Genomic DNA, 22,356 nt, shown 5'->3' with positions numbered 1-22,356 from the left:
AACACAAAAGGAAAGGTGAAGATTATTTTGTAAATTTCATTTCGGCACAAACGTCCGATCACAACGAATATCCAAACATACACAATATCATATAAAAATATTTTTATCTCCCACATTTTTTTTAATCATTTTTATACATGCATATCTTAAAAGTACACTCTCAAATTAAAGGAACAACACTTTGTTATTACCCTTGTGTGTTCACAGAACATTGTGTCTGTAAAACCATATTCTTGCATGTGATGAAAGGAGCCAAGTACACATGATAGATGTTTAAGACTATCATGATCATGTTGAAAACAATTAATCAGCATAAAGGAGTCAACAAACCAGAGAACAGTAGTATGTGTAATTGTGTATATAGATGGAGGGACTTGGCATATATTTTAAAGCAAGGGAACTTTACAGCATAAAGTTGGACAGCATCCAGCTCTAGCTCTGCTAGTTACTCTCAGACCAAGGACCCGAGCCAACTTGGCAAAATCTACTTTACCACGAATATTCAAAAAGTAACTCAAAAGTATTGTCATCTTAGCTCTTAACAAATACATAATTAATGGATTAATATAATCTATACATCTCATTTTAATATATTTTCCATGACTTTTCTTTTACACACATATCATACATGTTATGATGAATATGTTATAAGTTATAACCCATATCTAATTCAGGCTATGAAGAAGAAAAGTTGTGGTTTAAATTTTAAAATGGAATCATCGTCTATGATCTCGTACACAAATAAAGATGAACAAAAACTTCAAGTTCAAACTCATGGTCTTCCAATGTAGGCCTTAGGACCTACTATATCAGTAAATTGCTCAAATGTGTAGACTATGATGTGCTACTAAAACATTTTGCAATAGTTTAGAGAAAATTTTTATAATCTTAATTGGAAAACATATCATTCTCTTTATCCTTTAAAGACTAAGTCCATTTGATTCTTCAAAAATCATGATATTAGTACATTAGTTTTTGAGTTTAATTTTAGTATATTAGCAATGTAAATATTGTCACAGTCAATTAGTTAAAAACCTTCCTAAGCTAGCAGGGTTTCTAAATTAATTATTACAAAAAAATAATATTCCTTTTCATATAAAACATTTTATGATTAGACAATAATATAAAAAAAAACATTTAGAGTCTCAGTACATGCTAATGAAATTCTTAGTTTTTTTTATATAATTTTTTTTATTAAATTAGACTCTTAAATATACAAAATAGATATCAAATTCATCCTTTTGTGTTCTTCCATAAATATGAAAATTATATTTTATGCTTTACTAGAAACTATTTTAGTTTAATTTTTTTAAGAAAAAACTAATGTGTAATATTCTAATCCTGTTGGACAATCAAGTAGAGTGAGTATTTACTCAATTAAAAAAAATGACATACACAAATGACACCATTGTTTCATTAGAAAGAAAACTCAAGCTTAAACTGATGTTGGACTTTTGGGGGCCCAAACTGTATAATCCAATTCCGAATAAGAGTTACCCCATCCACACTTCTTGGATCACAAACTAGACATGCTAATGAGGTGGGAAGAGAACGGGAATTACCTCCCCACGTGAACTCTCCAACATATCCTGCTACTTAGTCCTTAATATTTAATGGGTTAAAATTTATTATCTTTAGTTTAAATTTGTAAAATAAGTTATTTTTTTAGAAAAATTATATTAAAATTTTAAAAAATAAGTTATTATACATTTATTTTTATCTTCTTATATATCAATAAATTCATTTAAACATCTTTATCTATAATGACATCCTTATCTCTGAGCGTGATTAAATAACTCTCAAACCTGATCAACCCGAAGATTCTTAGTCAAAGTCACCAGGGATTCGACTATGTACCCACATGTACGAGTTTGGTTGTCAAGACTACCACAAACCATAGTTTCCAAATTCAGATCAAGCTTTTATTTAAAAAAGAAAAAAACAAAAACAAAAATACCAATACGTCACGTTGCAGATAACAGGTACCTGCTTGGATAAGGCTTTTTCTTCACTTCTTGTTCTTGGTGGAACAACCTTGTAAGTTTGTAACAATGACTTCCTCGGTTACTTCCTCTTTTCGCATCAGGTCAAGCTCCCAACTTTCCTCTTTCTTTTCCTTGCTCCACTTGTTCTACTTCACTTTCTTAATTCCCTGCTTTTTGAAGCATCACTAGTGTTGCATTCCACTGTTCAATAACTGTTATGTGGTTGCCAAGTGTTGCATCACATGAATGAAAAAAACACCCATTACGGGATTCAGCTCCCTTTGTCGTAGCAGCATACAAAGTTTTAAACTTTAGGAAAGCCCAATTTTCTGAACTCTTGTGAATGTGGCTTTCTTTCACCTTAGTTGCCCTGAGTTCTTCAAGTCTCAATTGGGTCTAAAGAATTATACGCTGGCTCAATGAATTTATGGGTCTTTAATTGAATATGGTTTTCAAAATGATTTACTAGTAGATGATAATAATAATGATGATATCATATTAGTCATTTTGTGAATCTGTGCTTGGAATTCAATGAAGTGGCTGTTGCATTGAGGATATTTGATGAAATGCTTGTTAGTGGTATAGTGAGTATTAGAAGAATAATGACTCCGAATAGTTTTTTTTTTTTTTAAGAAATGCTTGTTAGTGAAATTTGATGAAATGTTTGCTAGTAGTATAGTCAGTGTTATAGTGGCATGTGGTTAGGTCTTCGATCCCCAGGTCCCTGTGTATAGAAAAATCTATGTTAGGAGAGTTTACTCTCTTAAATGAATCTAAATTCTTTGAAGGATAAGTCTTTGACTCCCATTTGGGATATCCTAACTTCAACCAAATAAAGAAGAATAATAACTCTGAATGTGTTTTTTCATATTGCAAGTGACAAGTACAGGCTTGATGGGGTTTAATGAGCATGCTTTCTCAGTAGTCCAACAGGGAATTCTTGATAAAATCATTTGTAGGGGATGTGAATGTATTCATATATTTACTGTTAACAGAAAGGATTGGAACATTATTGTTTCTGCCACTTCATTGATTGCTTTCATACAAACATGGTGATGGGAGGCATGCATTATGTTCTAGTTGGATGTTGCACTTACTTTTCTCAAAATTGCATTTTAACAATGACTACAAGGCTATGAAGCGGGAAATAAAAATTTAAGGAGAACATCAAATTAAATGAGCCCTGTATCTATTTAAAGCACTCTTGTTTTTTTTTTCTCTATTTTTCTTTCAATGTGTTCATATGATTGGTATAATTTCTTAGTTGATGAAAAGCTGCTTTAACTCAAAGTTAATGTTCTATAGGTTTGAGAAATCTCACTAGTCATTTCTGTCCTATTTCAGCAATTTGAATTCTGTTTTTGTTGGTGAGACAAATAAATTCAGAGTTTCAACTGTTCCTGGTGCTCATGTTGGTTTCATTAGAAAGACTGTAGAATGTAAGGAATCACGAATTGGGAAGCAACCAATTCCTGTGCCATCCAATGTCACAGTCAAATTGGAAGGACAGGATATACAAGTGAAAGGTCCTTTGGGAGAACTTGCATTAAGTTATCCTCGAGAAGTGTTGGTTGAGAGGGAAGAGTCAGGGACTCTAAGGGTTAAAAAGGCAGTTGAAACCAGAAGGGCCAATCAAATGCATGGGCTTTTTAGGTACTTTATTTTACTGACCTCTTTTTAAATAGTATTTGGGAGTATTACATTTCCACTTTGTCTCAATACAGCTGATTGCCTTTGCACCTATTTCTCATTATTTCAGAACTATTTTCTTAACACACTGAAAAGAAATTCGAAGAAAACCTTTATTTGATTATAGCTGATTGTCATTGCACCTATGTGGCCAATGTCTGTGGCATATTGCGGCAATGTTTGTGGATAAATTTTGTTGTAAATTTATAACCTAGTATTCATTTTTTGTTGTTGCTTTCTCATTAATCATGGCAATAATTTATTTGAGCTAGATGCTGGTAGTTATTACTTAGTATTGTGTTAATTACTTAAGAGATAAGACAGGAAAGTAGTGATACAGAATGGACGAGCTTGGCAATTAGGTGATGTTATTCTTAATCATGGTAATTTAGTGGTTTATGATAGTTATATTATTTGGGGAATTTTGTGATCTTGACTATACCTTGGGTAACTTGTTTTCATGACACTATAATTTGATTAGAATTTTGTATCTGATTAGATTTTTGAATTGCAAGGGCGAACATTGATGCAACAGTAAGGTTGTTGACTACACTTGTGACTTGAAAGTCAATAGTTTCAAATCCTGGAAAGCTCCCCAGTCCCCATTTGATGCCACTTAAAAGGATATTATGTTTAGAATATTCAATGTTTATGAATTCAGAGAATATCTTGGTTATTGAAACCCTGATGGTTCTTGTTGTTTTACTGGTCCCTTCTACAACAAACAGTAACTAATCATGTTTGGGATAAGTTCTTGTTACCATTTTGATGGTCCCTCCCCCCCCATCTCCCCTTTCTTGGCATGTCTATAATTTGATCAAAAGCTTGTGTTATTTGCATTTCAAAGTTGGCAGTCAGAACATTTTGATGGTCCCCTCACAATTCCTCTCAGTGCACTTAACTTTTACAAGTAACCTTTGGTAGTTCAGAGATTGGTTATTTTTTATTATTGAGCTTGAGATATATTAGTGTCCCAAAGGATTTATGTTAGATTTGTGCCTGCATTTATGAATAGTCTCAAAACTATTCAAATTTGTGCAATACATTTTGCAGATTCTCATCATTCACTTTTTTTTGTTTGTTATTGGGGGAAATGAACTCTTGGTATTTCTTGGCTTGACATAATGCTATTATTATTGCTAGTATTGCTGTTATAGTGATCATCATCATCACCACCACCATTCCATTTCATGTATGAAAGTTTTTCTTGTATGAGTAGCATCCTAAGTTTCACCTTTGGAAGCTTAAGCAGTGCATCACAATTTAGATTCATAAAAACATCAAATCTAACTATATTTCATTTGTCCATATTCATTCTTGACTCTCATGTGGTTTTCAAATAAATGTTATCAGGACCCTTACAGACAACCTGGTGATTGGAGTATCTAAAGGTTTTGAAAAGAAACTTCAACTTGTTGGTGTTGGTTATCGTGCTATGGTAGAAGGAAACGAAGTCGTGCTGAATCTTGGATTTTCTCATCCTGTTAAGATGATAATCCCTGATGGCCTCAAAGTGAAGGTGGAGGAAAACACCAGAATCACAGTTAGTGGGTATGACAAATCTGAGGTTGGCCAGTTTGCTGCTTCAATTAGGAAGTGGAGACCCCCAGAACCATACAAAGGAAAGGGTGTCAAATATGCTGACGAAGTTGTAAGGAGAAAGGAAGGGAAAGCAGGGAAGAAGAAGTAATGGGGAGTTTCAATTTTTCATTTTCATTTATCTCTTGTTGTTTTTCCTCGTTTGTTAGTAATGGAAATGGAAATATTTTACCCAAGTAAAAGAAATTTATATTCATTGAGATAAGCTTGAGCCACTTATGCTTATGATGAAATTTAAAAGCGTAACAATCAATAACTGTCATTATAGTGTGAGCATGATAATAACTCGATAAATAATCTATCATGTTAATAACGAATTTTATATTGTTTTTGGTTATATTGAGATAAATCTTACCAAGAAGCATGCACTGAGGGTGGCTGCATATCATTTGGGAAATTGAGTGCTAACACAAACAGCAAACTATTGATGGAAAAAATTGAGGGATTGTAGCTAAAAAAAGTAATTACTGCACTTGGCTGCCTATCTTTTCAGGCCTTTACTTTCTTCCTGACTATTATTTTGGTAGGGTGCCTTTTCTTTTTTGGGCTCAAAGGGCACCTTTTTTAAAGAGATATAAATTTTTAACTGTGTTATAAAAATAATATTCTTCTTTCAAAAAAAAAAGTAATAATATTCTAATATTTTACTCTTGAATAAATAATTTATATATACTAATTATAGGTAGTTTTATCGTTAAATTTATGTATTTATACTATATGTTTCATTAAATATGTTGTATAATATATCTCTTTTTGTTAATTTCTAAAAAATTATTATAATTTAGAATATTTTATATTTTAAATTTTCAATTTAAATTTACCTTGTAATGCATGGGAGTTGTGCTAATTAATTCTTACAATAAATGTTAACAGGTTTTAGTTTTTTAAAATTAATTTACTTACAAAAGAATTATTTTTGAGAATTAAAAAAAGAAGCTAAAGGCATGTTGTTCTGTTACAACTTCCTTTTTGGTGCCACCAATGTCATTCCTGCACTGATATCATATTCATATAATGGGTTCCAAAATCACAAAAATTCAAAGCTTTTTTTTTTCTTTTTCTTCTTCTAGTCTTTAAATAACGATCGAGAATCTGGAACCTTTACCGTGTTAATTTTAGTGCGTGTTTAAATAAGCATTTTATAAACTTTGTTTTCAGATGATACTTATTTCATAAAACTAATTTCAATTGAAAATGAATTGGAAATAAAGTATATTTAGATGGGTTTTTTTTATATCGAAAAGTATTTTACGGTTAGAAACTTATTCTTTTAAGTAAGTTTATAGTAAAATTTAATATGAAATAATCAATCCAATGTAAAAGTTACATTTTGAGCAACAATAAATTTACTTTAAAAGATTCAAACATAAAAAATGAACAAATCTATAGTTGAGATTTAAAACTCACCTTTAAGAATCTCGTTAAGTTCCAAATATGCTATAAATGTTTTTGGACACTTGGCCTACAAATTGATTTAGATGTTTCCTTTTTCTATATTGTAAAAGAGATAAATAATAATAATAGTAATAATAATAATAATAATAATAATAATTTGTGAACCTTACACAAATAATGACAAGTTTTATTCTTTTCTCCACAGTAATTATATAAGAAAGAAGAATACAAATTCCTTACACACACACAAAAAATACAAACTCCTTACAAAATTAATGAGAGTTTTTCTGTTTTCTTCATTTACAAAATCGTTATTCCTTAATTACATCCCTTACAAAAAAAAACCCTTAAACAATTAATGACAAGTTTTTTTTTTCGTCATTTACAAAATCGAGTATCTCTTTCTATCACGTATCCTTTTGTGGCCTTGTGAACCTCACAACTGTTTTGTTCTTTTTCGTAAACTTGGCACATCTTGTGCTCTACTTTAGATCTTATCATTAATTCTCTTCTAGTTTTTTGTTTTTTTGTTTTTAAAAAATAGAAGAATTCAAATCCCTTACAAAATCCCGTGCACTACTGTCTAACATCAAACATGCATGTAAATAAAGTCCATCATGGGATGCAAGGAAAAATCTATCACACATGTAAAAGATGTCTAGTTAAGGGATGGAATCATGGAAGACAAAACTAAAATGTCTGTAGTTAACAGAGAGAGAATCGTAATTTTGGAAAATTCCAAAACTAGTTATTATACAGCTACATCACCTCTGATTTTCCATGATTCTTAAAGCAGGAGGGATATGTTGACAACTCAAATGCTAATATAATAATGTGTTCGATGTATAAGTGCAAATTTAGTTTTGCATTCGAATATTTTGTTAGTAGAGTAGGAATACAAGCATGAAAAAGCAAAGAAAGAAAACTAAGGCACCCTAGAGTCCTCTAAAAGGTCCACTAGGAATGAGCCAGGCAATGGCATCTTTTCCTTCTAAGCCATGTGGAACTTTCAGGCCAATAAGGATAAGCTCATTAATATGGGTCAGCAGGGGACATAAATTCTGTCAATAGATTCCAATTTCCATCGTGGGCAAAGGTCAACAACTTTGAGATAGGAGTCGTTGACATTAACATAGGGGACCATTATGCAGAACTTGGTTTTAGAAATGTTAAGAAAAGAAAAAATATATTAAAATGTGTAACTTTATTTTAGTAAAATAAAATGTACTATCGTTGAACTTTTAATGCCTAAACAAAGTGATGATCCATTGTAGAAAGTAGAAACTACCCTACTACGTTACTTTCTCTCTTTGTTGACTTTATGTATTTTCATAAAATGACAAATTCTAATATGGAGAAGATCACCACATGATTTATGGTGGATCACTAATAATAACCATTGAATTAATCAGCAAGGCCCCATGTGATCACTTTCTCAAATCTTAAGACGGTTCTCACTGCACCGGCCATCCTATCGTATGTGTTCCTCTTTAACATAATGCATTTAATATTTTTTATTGTTAAAATTTATTTAAAAATACACAAAATACATGTAAAGATCATTAAATAAGAAGTGATGATATACAATTTTTTTCTTTGAGCCTTTAAAAATTAGTGTAATGTGATGAATTAAACCTAACACAGTGTTCAAATTAATGATTGTTTCACGATCAAATAAACTAGTTAGCTTGCTATCTTATTTTCTAAACTAGCTAAGAATATTGATATAGAAAATAGATACAAATATATATTTTTATATGTTGATCAATTTATTTATAAGAACAAAATGCAAGTATTAGAGGATTTGCAAAAGTTAAGAGAGTCTAGATTAATTAATTAAGTTGTGTCTAAGTTGTGTCATTCTTATAAAAAATTGTTTTTACAATAACCAAATGATGGATAGGATCAATAATTAGGAAATGTTGGTATAATATTATAATTGATATTAATTTCCTTTTTATTGTACTCAAATTGTGAAATAGTCGAGAATATATATATATTAAGCCACTAAATACAATTATACGTGTCAACGTATGTTACATTCTAATTTTTTTTCTCATTTTGTGAGGGAATCTTTTTACATATTTATACTGAATTCTTTTACATTTAAAAAACTGACAACTTTTTAATCATTGAATAGTAATATACACGTGTCAAAAATTTAGTATGACAATGAAAGAATAATAAGGTGAATTTTCTCATCAATTAAAAACACACTCAACTAATTTGTGTTTTTTTAAAACAATCAATGAGAATTTTGAAAAGAAAATCAGTTATTATAGTACGTAATTATAATAAGAAAAGGATTATTATCATAAAAGGATTATTATCACAAAATAAAAGTAATCGGTGCACCTTTCTCACTGCACCGATTACTTCTCCAACTTTGCATGTGTACTTTTTCCAAAATTGTGGCCATCGAGCGTTCATTTTCTACGCCCTCAGAAGACATGGGGACCCTTTTATCTTTATCCCTTTTATCTTTATCCCATTTTGATTTCATATAATTCAAAAGGTTTCCTTGGGTCCTTGTGGATTCAACCTCTTCTCTCTCTCTCTCTCTCTCTCTCCTCCCCCTCTCTCAATATATATATATCTTTCTATCTCACTCTCACTCTCCCTCATGTTAATTTTCCTTTTCAATTTCCGCCCTTTTGAATCAGTGATCTACATGCCCTCAATTTGTAATAAGGTTAAACATCTTTAATTTTTAGATTCTTTAGCGCCATTCGCATTCTTCTCAACTCCAATCTACACATTCAACACAAGAAAAATTTACAGGTTCTTATCTTTGTCTTCTTTGTGTCGGTTATTATGATCTTCTGTGAGCATATATCTTTGGTTCCACGTACGTCCCAGATGTAACTTTTTACATTTATTTAAAAGTTGAGAGTTTTTTTTACCATAGTCTCATATGTGATTTTTCCAGTTTATTCAAAGCTAATAGCATAATTGACATGATTTATTACTTTTCAGTGAGTTTCCAAACACACATTATATTATATTTATGTATCATGTACTCACCCAATTTTCTCTTTTCTTCTTCTTCAGCCAGTATTGTACAAAAACAAAAAGAAACATAAAAAGGGTATCTTTTTGGTCTTCAATTTTTTTTTGCAACGCAGGGGCACATCTCACCGACCCATTTCAAAGCTTTCATTTTTGATCCTCTCCATTCATAAGAAGCTCAAAAACTCAAAAGGGTAGTGGTGGAGTGACACAACACAACAGCATTAACACAGCCATATATAGAAACAGAGAATGAGAAAGAACAACGAGGTTCAGGAGGTTGTTGTAATCACGCCGCGTCAAGAAGAGATTCAGGGATCGGGAGGGCATATTCGTAATTCCAAGGACGGAATCTGGTGGCCAGTGACGAAGACGTTGCCGCGATCCACCGCGGTTCTCCTCTTCCCCGTCGTGCTCATCATCGCCGCGTTGGCTTACACGCGCACGCTCGACACACATGTGAGTATTCTTTGTTATTATTATTATCCTTTTACCTCAAACGCTGATAGGCTCAATGTGTGTGCTATTTTTAACGTTATTAGATGCTTCTTGTTTGTTTCGTACGTTACTGTTGTCTGAAGCAGAGACACGTTGCTGAATTCCTTAGTAATCGTTAGGAATGGTGTGTGAATTCCCTTGGCCCGAGACACATGCATGGTTGAAGTAACGACGCGTAGCCCACTATATTCGTGTGGCCAGTATAAGCGTGTTAATTCGCATGTGAAAGATGTAGTGATTTGCAACGTGTATATATATATATATATATTGAATGCACACAGAATGTAGTAGCATAGAACACTAGAATTCAAGTTATATTAGACTCATCCATCCTCTTAAATAATATTTTGTATTTAAGTTAATTTTATAGATAAAAAAATACGATTGAGATGAAATATGTTATTTTTTTTATAAGCCAACATATACTAATTAATATTTATATAAAGAAAACCAATTCAGAGGTATAATGGATAAAGGACGCTATTAAAAATGTGCGGGTGACAAAAAAATAAAATACTAGAAATCCAATTATTTAAGTATTTAACCATCATGTACCACTGTGTACATCCAAGTTTACAGTGCAAAAAATGAATGAAATTCCAATAAGGTGGTGTTAAGATTATAGTATATCAATATCTTGATCATTACTTAGTATTTCTAACATTTTACAGACAATTTGACAACAGGTCTCCATTTTTAAGGAGTGTGGTTGAGGTTCATTAATATATTAAGAAATAATTGTATATTAGTTAAATGAATTTGATGATATAAAGATGTCATGAAAAGTTTATGAAAGATAGTGTGTGTGAGCAAGAAGAATATGTTAGCTATTTAGGTGTAACTTATTGGAAAGTAAGATATAGATATAGATGTGGTAGGTTTAACCCTTGCTGCCAAAGTAAAAAAATAAGTGGTGGGGAACACCAAAAAAGAAGATAAAAACCAACAGGGTAGCTTATAGCTAGGAGGCCGGGCTCAATATCTCACTTAACCAGACAATTTGACTAAGACTTAAGATAGTTGAATAAGGATTCAAGATTTGAAAATGAAAATTAATATGTTGAATTTGTTTCACATTTTGGATTGTCAGACGACTCACGCAAGATTCGACATTACATTTTCAAATTTTTATATTTGAAAATTAGTATTAAATTACAAGACTTTTTTTATTTGAATTAAGATGTTTTTTTTTTTTATAAAATCATAATACTTTTGTGTATGTAATTTACTTTAAAATACATTTAGTGAAACATTCTTCGTTTTAGCTTTATGATTTAAAAAATTTAAGACTTAATATATGAAAAATATTTATTAAAATAAAGAACAATATATTCAAAAAGTGTGTTAACATTTCTCTTGAAATAATTAGTGTTTTTGCTAGCCCTAAGTTCCTATTTGCAACAGGCGCCGAAAGTGTCGGTTAACAAAACATACAGAAATTCCAAGATTATTACTTGTAGGAAGTCTTTGTAAAACACGTGTCCTTAAAATCTTACGACACACCCAAAAAAAGGGACCACCCAATTCTGACTTTAAGGGATCGTGAGTCTAGCTTGCGATTTTGTGGCACCTGTTTGATGCACGTAAATTGTCTTCGACCCATATATAACTTTGTCACTGTTGTACCCCTACATTAATATTAAATAATTCTATTTTAACGGCACTCCTGTCTTTTTCTCACTTCTCTACCTTATTTTAGCCATAATTCAAAGCTTTGAAGTAAGTCATACTATTACGTTCCCATGCAATTTACAGTTGTGCATTTACGTTGTTCTAGTTCAACTCTCGAGCTACGTGGGTAATACGTCGTTGTTTTTATTTGGAGATTTGTTTGACTATTTGTAATGTTATATATAACTAGCGGTCATAATTTTTATTATTAGTTGGATTCCATGTAAGTTTTGTGTATAATAAATTATGGAAGAATTCTGTGTCTATTTCACATATCAGAATGATCAATATATACACAGTACAACTTCTGTTTCATATCAGAAATTTTAAACTATTTTCTATTTTATCTCCTTAGAATATGCCTATAAATAATGTGATTAATGGTACAGCAAATCACCTACTTAATAATATACAATACAGAATATGACAGCTATCAAATAACTTAATGAAACATATTTTGTTTCCTTATTACCCCCCTCAAGTTGGTGCATGTGGACTCCAAATGCCCAACTTGCCAAGCAAGGAATGAAACTGAGCGCGACCTAAAGCTTTTGTAAATGTATCTGCAAGTTGTGCATGAGTGGGAACATAAGACGGTTGCAGGGTGTGACGAACAATCTCATCACGGATGAAGTGACAATCCACGTCAATATGCTTAGTACGCTCATGAAAGACGGGATTCTTTGCAATGTGCAGCGCAGCTTGACTGTCACAGTAGAGTTGTATAGGCATCGAATGACTGATCCCAAGACTGGAAAGAACTCCCTTGATCCACTTCAGTTCACACGTGGTACTAGCCATCGACCGATACTCAGCTTCAGCGGACGAACGCACTACTGTATGTTGTTTTTTGGTTTTCCAAGAAATTGGAGAGTTACCCAAGAAAACAATCCATCCGATAAGAGACCTACGAGTAAGAGGACAAGTAGCCCAGTCAGAGTCACACCATCCATACAGTTGTAGATCACAATCACTGTCCAAGAGGACTCCTTGTCCAGGGTTTCCTTTGAGGTATCTAACTACTCGCAGAGCAGCATCCCAATGCTCAGTTTGCGGTTGCTGCATGAACTATGACAGCACATGGACACAATATGACAATTCAGGTCGTGTAAAACAAAGATAAATGAGACGATCCACCAACCTGCGATAGCGATCAGGATCAGGAAGAAGCTCGCTATTAGAGAGGCTAAGATGATGATTTTGTTCAAGGGGAGTACTAGCCGATTTTGCACCAAGTAAACCAACTTCACTAATAATATCTAGAGCATATTTTCTCTGACAAAGAAACACACCTTTAGGGGATCTTGCAACTTCCACCCCTAAGAAGTATTTTAATTTTCCCAGATCTTTCATATGAAAGCATCTTCTCAAGTAGTCTTTGAAGCATTGTATCGAGTCGTGATCATTCCCACATATAATCAAATCATCAACGTACACTAGTACCACTAGCCGAATGTCTTTATCTTGTAATGTAAACAAAGAGTAGTCTGAGTATGATCGCACAAAGCCATAATCTTTGAGAGCCGAAGACAACTTTGCAAACCAACAACGCGGGGCTTGCTTTAATCCATACAATGATTTTTGAAGCTTACAAACCATACCTGGCTGAGAGGAGTGGAAGCCGGGGGGAAATTTCATGAAGACCTCTTCTTTTAAATCACCATGAAGAAACGCATTATGTACGCCCATTTGGTGAAGCTCCCATCTTTTCGCTGCAGCGACTGCTAGAACGATTCGCACGGTGACCATTTTTGCCACTGGTGCGAAGGTTTCGTTGTAGTTGATGCCTTCAACTTGATGATTTTCAAGGATAACTAGTCGAGCTTTAAACCGTTCTATGGTCCCATCGGAATGATACTTGATTTTATATACCCACTTACATCCCAACGCCTTTTTATTCGTTGGCAAGGAACACACTTTCCATGTATTATTATCTTCAAGAGCTTGTATTTCTTGTTGCATTGCTAAACGCCATCTGCTGTCTTTTATTGCTTCTGCAAATGACATAGGCTCTCTATCGACTACCACGGCTGCAAGAAACTTGCGATGGTGCAATGAGAATTTTTCATAGTTAGTGTAATGAGCAATAGGATACCGTACCTTTGTTTGATGCTGTGAGATGGGAGAACTAGCAGATGGGCTCTCTGATGTTTTCACTGTATTGGTCACACAATCTTGGAGCCTTGTAGAAGGAATTTTAGCACGCTTTCCTCGATCGAGCTGCTCCTCATTTTCTTCATTAGTGATAACTTGTTCACTTTCTTGGTTACTTCCCCCCTCACGTCATCATGGCTCTCTTCTCTTGGCAACTCAACATTTACAAATTGCTCCCTATGAACATTTTCATCATCAGCAAGAGCCTCTCCATCTAGCATGTGTGTCATTGACTCACCACTAGAGATCACAGGTTCTTGCCCAAAAGGAAATTCAGCTTCAAAAAAATCAACATCTCTTGATACAAAATAAGTGTTGGTATCCAAGTCAAATAGCTTCCATCCTTTCTTTCCATGTGGGTACCCTACAAACACACACTTTCTACTTCTGCTGGCAAATTTGTCACCCTTCCTTCCTTGATTATGTGCATAACAAAGAGATCCAAAAACTCTAAGATGTTTATAGGTAGGTGGCTTCCCATTCAACACCTCATAAGGGCATTTTCCATTTAGCAATGGTGTTGGTGTTCTATTTATCAAATATCTGGCAGTTAAAATACATTCACCCTAAAAAGAAATGGGAAGATTACCTTGAAATCTCAATGCCCGAGCCACATTGAGTATGTGCCTATGTTTCCTTTCAACTCGTCCATTTTGTTGAGGCGTTCCGATGCATGATGTTTGAAACACGATTCCACGTTCATGGAATTGAGTTTGCAAACATGTAAATTCGGTTCCATTATCACTTCGAATCATTTTAACCTACTTTTCATATTGTTTTTCTACTAATGCAATGAAATTCAACAAAGCACGAGGTGCTTCCCTTTTATCTAACAACAAGAAAATCCAAATTGCTCGAGAATAATCATCCACTATAGTTAAAAAATAATAAGCACCACATGAAGATGGAGTTTTATAAGGCCTCCATATGTCACAATGAACTAACTCAAACACATCTGCTGCATTATTATTGCTTAAAGGAAAGCTATCTCTAGTTTGCTTAGCCCTTTGGCAAACATCACATGCCTTATTTTCATAGTCATTATTCCTACTACTATTATTTGAAACCAACTTCGTAATCTTCAAAGAAGGATGCCCCATTCGCCTATGCCAAATATCAAGTGACAGGCCACTATCAATTTTGAAAGCTTTCTCATTTCGTGTCCCTTTGAAGTAGTAGAGCCCATCTATTCGTTCACCCAATCCAATCAGCATCCTCGAAGTGCGGTCCTGCATCACACACAAAGAGTTAGAAAATTGCACTACACAGTTTGTCTCATCTATCAATTGGGTCACAGATATCAAGTTACAACTCAATTTAGGTACATATAACACATTGCTTAATTTCAACCTCCTTCGTTGCACCAAGTTTCTGTCCGTCTGGCAAACCTATAGGGCATCCCTGTACTTCCTTCAATTCCTGAAGCAATCTTAAATTTCCTGTCATGTGATTTGAAGCCCCTGTATCAATAATCCAATCTTCTTTACCTGTCATTCTTTCACTAGGATTTCCCTTCTGGCTGTCCAGCATATTCATAAGAGTTTGCCACTGTTCTGTGCTCAATCCGGCCAATCCTCCGTTGTCTACCCCTGCCGCTGCCTCAACTGTTCTTCCAATAGTTGCTTGGGCAGCATTTGCTCGTACACCCATGCCTCTGCCGCGTCCAGAATTTGCACTGCGTTCCTGTTGTTGCCCTTTCATTCGAGCATCTGCTTTTGTTTCATGGCGTGGCCTATCCCCCCACCAATCTGGATATCCGACAATTTGAAAACATCCCATGGTATCATGCCCTGTCCGATTGCAGTTTGAACAGACTATGCCTTTGTCTTTTGTGTCTCCGCGTCCTCTAGCCCTTCCACCGGTCTGCACAGCTAGACCAACAATCTCTGTTCTTTCTTCCTTGGTCCTAGATATGGCCTTCACACGTTCTTCTTGTATCAAAGTAGCACATACTCGATTCAACGATGGCAGTGGATTGGTCACAAGAAGGCTAGAGCGAGTCGTTCCGTACACCACATCATCTAATCCCATCAGGAACTGGTGCACTTTCTCTTCTTCCCTTTGTTTCTCTAATTTTGCCTTGATGTTACATTTGCACCCTTCACATGTGCATGTTGGTATCTGATGGTAATTTCCTAGTTCATCCCACAATGCCTTGAGTTTTCCATAGTAGTTCACCATGGACATTCCTTCTTGTTTACATTCAGCAAGTTCCGATTTCAGTTGTTGAATCCTTGGCCCATTCGCAACTGAGAATCGCTCTTTAATGTCGTCCCAAAGTTCCTTTGCGTTCTCCATGTAGGAAATAGTAGAACGCAGAGAAGATTCAATGGTGTTTAAGATCCAAGACACCACCATCGATTGGACGGTCCACCAATCCTCCATTTCTGGTGATTCTTCATTCGGCTTCTTTACGATTCCTTCGACAAACCCCCATTTACATCGTGCACGTAACAAGGTCCTAATAGCTTTTGCCCATTCGTCTTAATTTTCACCCCGAAGTTGGACTTGGGTGATTATGCTTCCTGGGTTGTCATTCGAATTCAAATCATACGGAGATGGCGTCTTCTTTACCACCCCAACATTTACCACAGATTTTTTTCCATCAGGACCTTGCTCTGATGCCATAATAAATTATGGAAGAATTCTGTGTCTATTTCACATATCAGAATGGCCAATATATACACAGTACAACTTCTGTTTCATATCAGAAACTTTAAACTATTTCCTATTTTATCTCCTTAGAATATGCCTACAAATAACGTGATTAATGGTACAACAAATCACCTAGTTAATAATATACAATATACAGAATATGACAGCTATCAAATAACTTAATGAAACATATTTTGTTTCCTTATTAAATACTACTTTTCTTTTTATGATTTTGTAAATTTTCATACTACTCCCTCTAAATGGACCCATTATCTCATGAATTTAACATAAAATTTCATTCAATTATAGAACACGTGAAAAAAAAAAGAATATCACATTCTATATTACTGATATTAATAAAATGTCAGCATAAGTGGTGCAATTCAGAAAAAAATATCAAATTTTAGAGGTGGTATCTCTTGAGAAACAAAACCTTATACTATATATATATAACATTATAAAAAAGATATGTATATTTAGTATTCTTAATTAATTTTAATTCTCTGTGACATCACTTCAAATTGCATAATATATATATGCTGGAGTTGCTTTGTTGATTATATATTGATTATTTTTTTAAAAAAATAACCAATGCATTCAATTTAGTTTTGTATTATAGGAAAGAGTAGCTGAGGTTAGAATTCAGGTTACGCTAAATTGGTGAGCTCTAGTAATGAACTCTTAGTTGTCTAGCTATTGCATACCTTCATTAGATTTACCAATAATTTGGTAATTAAGTATGTTATTGCTCCTTTTGTAACACCATGTTAATTTTCTGTGGTCATTTTGTGATATGTGTAGCCTGTTTTTTTCCGGATCTACAAAATCAGCACTAAGCACCACACTATACGACACACGTCCTTTCAGAGTCTCCATCCAGAAGCCAATAGAGATCCCACTGAATTGCAGTGCATACAACCTCACCGGAACATGCCCCACAAACCAATCCCCAATCCCAGAAAACGATCAGAGCCGTCCATCCAGTGCCACGTGTCCGGAGTACTTCCGTTGGATCCACGAGGACCTAAGACCGTGGGCCCGCACGGGCATAACGCAAGAGATGGTGGAGAGGGCAAAACAAACCGCAAATTTTAAGTTGGTTATATTGAAGGGTAAGGCCTATTTGGAGACTTATGAAAAAGCCTATCAAACAAGGGATGTTTTTAGCATATGGGGGATTCTACAATTGTTGAGAAGGTACCCTGGGAAGATTCCTGATTTGGAGCTCATGTTTGATTGTGTGGATTGGCCTGTGCTTTTGGTTGATCGTTACAATGGGCCTAATACTGAGCAACCACCACCATTGTTTCGGTATTGTGGCAATGATGCTACTTTGGATATTGTTTTCCCTGATTGGTCCTTCTGGGGATGGTAAGCCACTAAAGCCCACTCCACTCTTTCAATTTGTAGTACTATTCAATGTTAGTATCTAAGACATGTTTGCGAACCACTTGCACTAAACGCAACTACGTTGAAAAAAAGAAGTTATTCTCACATTGTTTTAACTTTTGTGCCTTGAATGTTATTTGGTTTAATGTGAGTTTAAATGCTTAACTAAATACCAATTGTTGGAGGAGTAAATAGGGATTGGTTTGGTGTAGACTTTAGAGTTATCATGGATACACAATCTAACAAAAAAATAATGTTACTTGAGATTTTTATTTTATTTTATTTTAGAGCGTGGGAGTTAGTGTATGCAGTATACTTGAAATTATTTGAGACTAAGTTGTCTAACCACCTATGTATTAAGGGTTTATTTGGTTTAAAAGGAACTTTAGTTTTTTATTTTTTATTTTGACTTAAATAAAAAAATTGTTCTCTTATATAATATATGGTTGTTTCCAATTTGATTCCTTAATTTCTTTCCTATTTTAGTCTTTATAATTTTTTGAGTTTTTATCTTAGTCTCTAATATTATTGTTTCAATCCTTATAATTTTTTTTATGTAGATTCTTCTTATATTGATTCTTTTATTTATTTTAGTACTTATTACTTGAGACATACCAGTCTGTTTTCTAATATCTGTTAATCACATTAACAATTAACAATAACAGAAATGAAAATAAAAAATTATAGGGACCAAAATAGAAAAAATAAACTATGAATAAAAACAAGGACAATCTTATATTATAAGAACTAAAAAGTTACCTAAGCATATTATTTTTATTCTTTTTTCTTTTTTAAAACATAGTTTTCCATTCTCAGAAACGGACATTGGAACACTTTAATTTAATGGTTTATAGGACCAAATAGATATGAATATTTGATCCAATTTTGACTTGGATGATTTAGCTGGCTCAAGTTTTGAGTTTTAATGGCAATCTCTGAATCTAGACAATTTTTTTTCTTTGTTGGAAATCTTATCTATTTAACTCTACGTATCTATTTAATATTTCTCAAAAGAAAAATGCAATGATAAATATACACAGTAAATTGTTTTCATATGGTCTAATTTATTTTATTTTTCATACATATAACTTAATATTGATGGCATGCTATTGTATCTCTGCTGCATAGGGCTGAGGTTAACATAAAGCCATGGGAGATTTTGTTGGGAGAGTTGAAAGAAGGCACCAAGAGGATACCATGGCTGAACCGAGAGCCTTATGCATACTGGAAAGGCAATCCAGTTGTTGCTGAAACCAGACTAGACCTCATGAAATGCAATGTTTCTGAAAATCAAGATTGGAATGCTCGTTTATATGCTCAGGTATCACATTTCTTAGCTTAATTTGTTTGACTACACTTATTGAAAATAGTTTTATTATTTGCATATAAAAAAAATAATTTTGTATATAATATTTCTTTATAAGCAAAAGTTGTATTATACATAGTTGGCTTAAGCACAAGGTGCGCAAAAGCTAGCAGTACAAAGTATAACATGCAAATCTAAGCAAACACAATCCAGTAGCAATATTGCATATGATATTATATTATTTTTTTCTCCTTTTTTTATTCAAAATTTAGAAGTACATTCAAAATTAAAGGAAATAACTTATTAATGAACATTTGCTGCATTTTTTCCTTTTAACAAAAACTTACTGTCCTCTTCAATATATTTTGTCTGTTTGCAAAATATTGGATCTTTGTTATATGCAATGTTAATTGTCTATCACAATAAAGCCACATAGTTTCTTCTTGACAAATGAAAATTGTGTTCCAGGATTGGGGGCGAGAATCACAAGAGGGGTATAAGAAATCAGACTTGGCAAGTCAATGCACTCATAGGTATAGCATTCATGAAACTGTGCATTCTTTTTATGGAACATGAAAGGGAAAAAGTTTGAGTTCTTCCTTAAGTTAAAATTATGTGTATAATATGTTTTTGTTATTGGATATATATGTTCAGTTTATCAATAAATAAATGTTTCAATTCAATCATGCTTTCGTGCAGATATAAGGTGTACATTGAAGGTTCTGCTTGGTCAGTTAGTGAAAAATACATTCTGGCATGTGACTCTCCCACTCTCCTTGTAAAACCACATTACTATGATTTTTTCACAAGAGGACTAATTCCGGGGCACCACTATTGGCCCATAAAGGAAGATGACAAGTGCAGGTCCATTAAGTTTGCAGTGGATTGGGGCAATAGTCACAAGCAAAGGGTAATCTTGAAGTTTTGCTTATCCACTTAAAGGCTGTTGCTTCTTGCACCTTCAAGTTGCTTCCTATGTCCTTTCCGAAATGTTTTTTTTTACCTTTCGAATTGATTATTGGAGAAGGCAAAACCTGTAATCAATTTGAAATGTAATTTTACATTCCGGAATCCAAAAATGGGGTGTAAGAAGCAACTTGAAGGTGCAGGAAACAACAGCCTCTACTAAGGCTGGATTATAAGTCTTACCAAGTTAATCTTAAAAGGTGCAGGAAACAACAGCCTCTACTAAGGCTGGATTATAAGTCTTACCAAGTTAATCTTAAAAGATTTAATGGTGAATATCACTTAATATAATAAGGGTAAAAATAAATTACATAACACGTTCTCAATGTTTTAACTTGTTTTGTTTCATATTGTTATTTGTGAAATGCAGGCACATCAAATTGGCAAGGCTGCAAGTGATTTCATTCAAGAAGAGGTAAAGATGGACTACGTGTACGACTACATGTTTCATCTCCTGAATTCATATGCTAAACTCTTTAGATACAAACCCTCTTTAAGTGCAAATGCTACTGAAATATGTGCGGAGTCAATGGTTTGTGGAGCAGAAGGACCAGTAAAGAAATTTATGATGGAATCATTGGTCAAGGTTCCTGCAAATACCGATCCTTGCTCCATGCCTGCCCCTTATGATCCTCCAACTTTGCACGCACAATTAAAGAGAAAGGAAAGTTCAATTCAACAAGTTGATTCATGGGAGAAAAGTTATTGGGAGAATCAAACCATAACATCTTAATGAATGTTTTTTTTTTTTTTTTCCATATTCAAGACAACATATTCATTCTTTAGAATATTTATCCGTTCCGCACACATATATATAGGGTTATCTTGGGAGGATAGTTTTATGAGTCTTAGATTTTGGAAGATGAAAGTTGTAAAGTTGTAAGTTACAAAGTCTTGAATAAGCAATTATGTGAGCATTCAGTATTCTTGAATAAGCAAATTATGTGAGTGGTCACTCTATTCTAGTATAAATAGGGGATCATACTCTTGTATTTTGTGTGACAAATGAAATAAAATCTTCTTCTTCTTTCAACAAAGTGGTATCAGAGCTTGAGTTCTAGAGTGTTGAGAGAGAAACACTTTGTGAGTTGAGAGAGAAACACTTTGAGTTGAGAGATGGCAAGCAATGGTTTGAGTATGTTTCAATTCCCTCGTCTTACCAAAGAGAATTATGATAATTGGAGTCGTCACATGAAAGCCTTGTTAGGTTGTCAAGATGCATGGGAGATTGTAGAGAAAAGTTATACCCAACCTCAAAATGAGGCTATTTTGTCACCAAATGAGAAGGAAACTTTGTTGAAGTCGAAGAAGAAGGATCAACAAGCACTTACTTTCATTCATCAAGGTTTGGATGAAGCTATGTTCGAGTTGGTGTCAAATGCAACCACTTCCAAAGAAGCATGGGAGATTTTGAAAACCTCTCTTGAAGGCGTTGATAAGGTAAAAAAGGTGCGCCTACAAACTCTACGTAGAGAGTTTGAATCATTGCATATGGAGGAATCCGAATCTATCTCAAATTTTGGCAACAAGGTATTGGGCTATTGTGAATCAAATGAAGCGTTATGGAGAAAATATTGGAAGATGTTCGTGTGGTGGAAAAGATCCTTCGCTCCTTAATCGCTAAATTTGATTATGTGGTTTGTGCTATTGAAGAGTCTAAGGATTTAGACTCAATGACCGTAGACCAATTGATGGGTTCTCTTCAAGCCTATGAAGAAAGGTTCAATAGAAGACATGATGAGCCATTGGAGCAAGTCCTCAAAGCCAGAGCTTCTTTGAAAGAAAATGGAGGAGAAAGTAGTCAAAAAGCATGTGGACGTGGAAGAGGACGTGGTCATGGCCAAGGAAGAGGAGGAAGATGAGATCGTGATAATTTTGACAATAATGAATGGAGGAGCCATCAATCCACTAGAAGTCGTGGAAGAGGAAGAGGAAGAGGTAGAAACAATTATGAAAAAGCATATGAAAGGAGGTATGATAAATCTAATGTTGAATGTTTTAATTGTCATAAATATGGTCATTACTCTTGGGAGTGTAGAA

The 22,356-nt window shown here is 33.9% G+C and overlaps 2 protein-coding genes across 4 annotated transcripts; both read left to right on the top strand.

The window, feature by feature from the left end:
• The first annotated feature begins 1,849 nt into the window (after window positions 1-1,849).
• On the top strand, window positions 1,850-5,475 carry LOC100779839 (50S ribosomal protein L6, chloroplastic). Its single transcript, XM_003533953.5, has 3 exons — window positions 1,850-2,086; window positions 3,330-3,638; window positions 5,028-5,475. The coding sequence occupies exons 1-3, from the start codon at window positions 2,052-2,054 to the stop codon at window positions 5,362-5,364; spliced, it is 681 nt and encodes a 226-aa protein (XP_003534001.1). The 5' UTR covers window positions 1,850-2,051; the 3' UTR covers window positions 5,365-5,475.
• Window positions 5,476-9,190: 3,715 nt separating this feature from the next.
• LOC100789969 (O-glucosyltransferase rumi homolog) lies at window positions 9,191-21,233 on the top strand. 3 transcript variants are annotated; one of them, XM_026123760.2, is made up of 8 exons: window positions 9,191-9,449; window positions 9,794-10,136; window positions 15,458-15,462; window positions 17,457-18,026; window positions 19,173-19,365; window positions 19,819-19,883; window positions 20,050-20,260; window positions 20,687-21,233. In XM_026123760.2, exons 2-8 carry the CDS (start codon window positions 9,930-9,932, stop codon window positions 21,047-21,049), a joined length of 1,614 nt encoding a protein of 537 aa, XP_025979545.1. In that variant the 5' UTR covers window positions 9,191-9,449; window positions 9,794-9,929; the 3' UTR covers window positions 21,050-21,233. The 3 variants fall into 3 exon arrangements, with proteins under 3 accessions (XP_025979545.1, XP_040860856.1, XP_040860857.1); XM_041004922.1 differs by lacking the exon at window positions 15,458-15,462 and having other exon boundaries at window positions 9,192-9,449; window positions 17,486-18,026; XM_041004923.1 differs by lacking the exon at window positions 15,458-15,462 and having other exon boundaries at window positions 9,192-9,449; window positions 9,720-10,136; window positions 17,486-18,026.
• Window positions 21,234-22,356: the final 1,123 nt, after the last annotated feature.

The sequence above is a fragment of the Glycine max genome, chromosome 9 (genome assembly GCF_000004515.6).
Source record: "Glycine max cultivar Williams 82 chromosome 9, Glycine_max_v4.0, whole genome shotgun sequence".
Lineage (NCBI taxonomy): Eukaryota > Viridiplantae > Streptophyta > Magnoliopsida > Fabales > Fabaceae > Glycine > Glycine max.
Note: the sequence above shows the minus strand (reverse complement) of the source record. Positions and strands in the feature narration are given on the sequence as shown.

Bases quoted from the DNA above. Each gene is read 5' to 3' on its own strand.
- LOC100779839 (XM_003533953.5), top strand. From the start codon at position 2,052: ATGACTTCCTCGGTTACTTCCTCTTTTCGCATCAG. The intron at 2,087-3,329 runs GTCAAGCTCCCA...GTCCTATTTCAG, and splicing joins ACTTCCTCTTTTCGCATCAG to CAATTTGAATTCTGTTTTTG. The intron at 3,639-5,027 runs GTACTTTATTTT...AAATGTTATCAG, and splicing joins CAAATGCATGGGCTTTTTAG to GACCCTTACAGACAACCTGG.
- LOC100789969 (XM_026123760.2), top strand. From the start codon at position 9,930: ATGAGAAAGAACAACGAGGTTCAGGAGGTTGTTGTAATCACGCCGCGT. The intron at 18,027-19,172 runs GTAAGCCACTAA...TCTGCTGCATAG, and splicing joins GATTGGTCCTTCTGGGGATG to GGCTGAGGTTAACATAAAGC. The intron at 20,261-20,686 runs GTAATCTTGAAG...TGTGAAATGCAG, and splicing joins GCAATAGTCACAAGCAAAGG to GCACATCAAATTGGCAAGGC.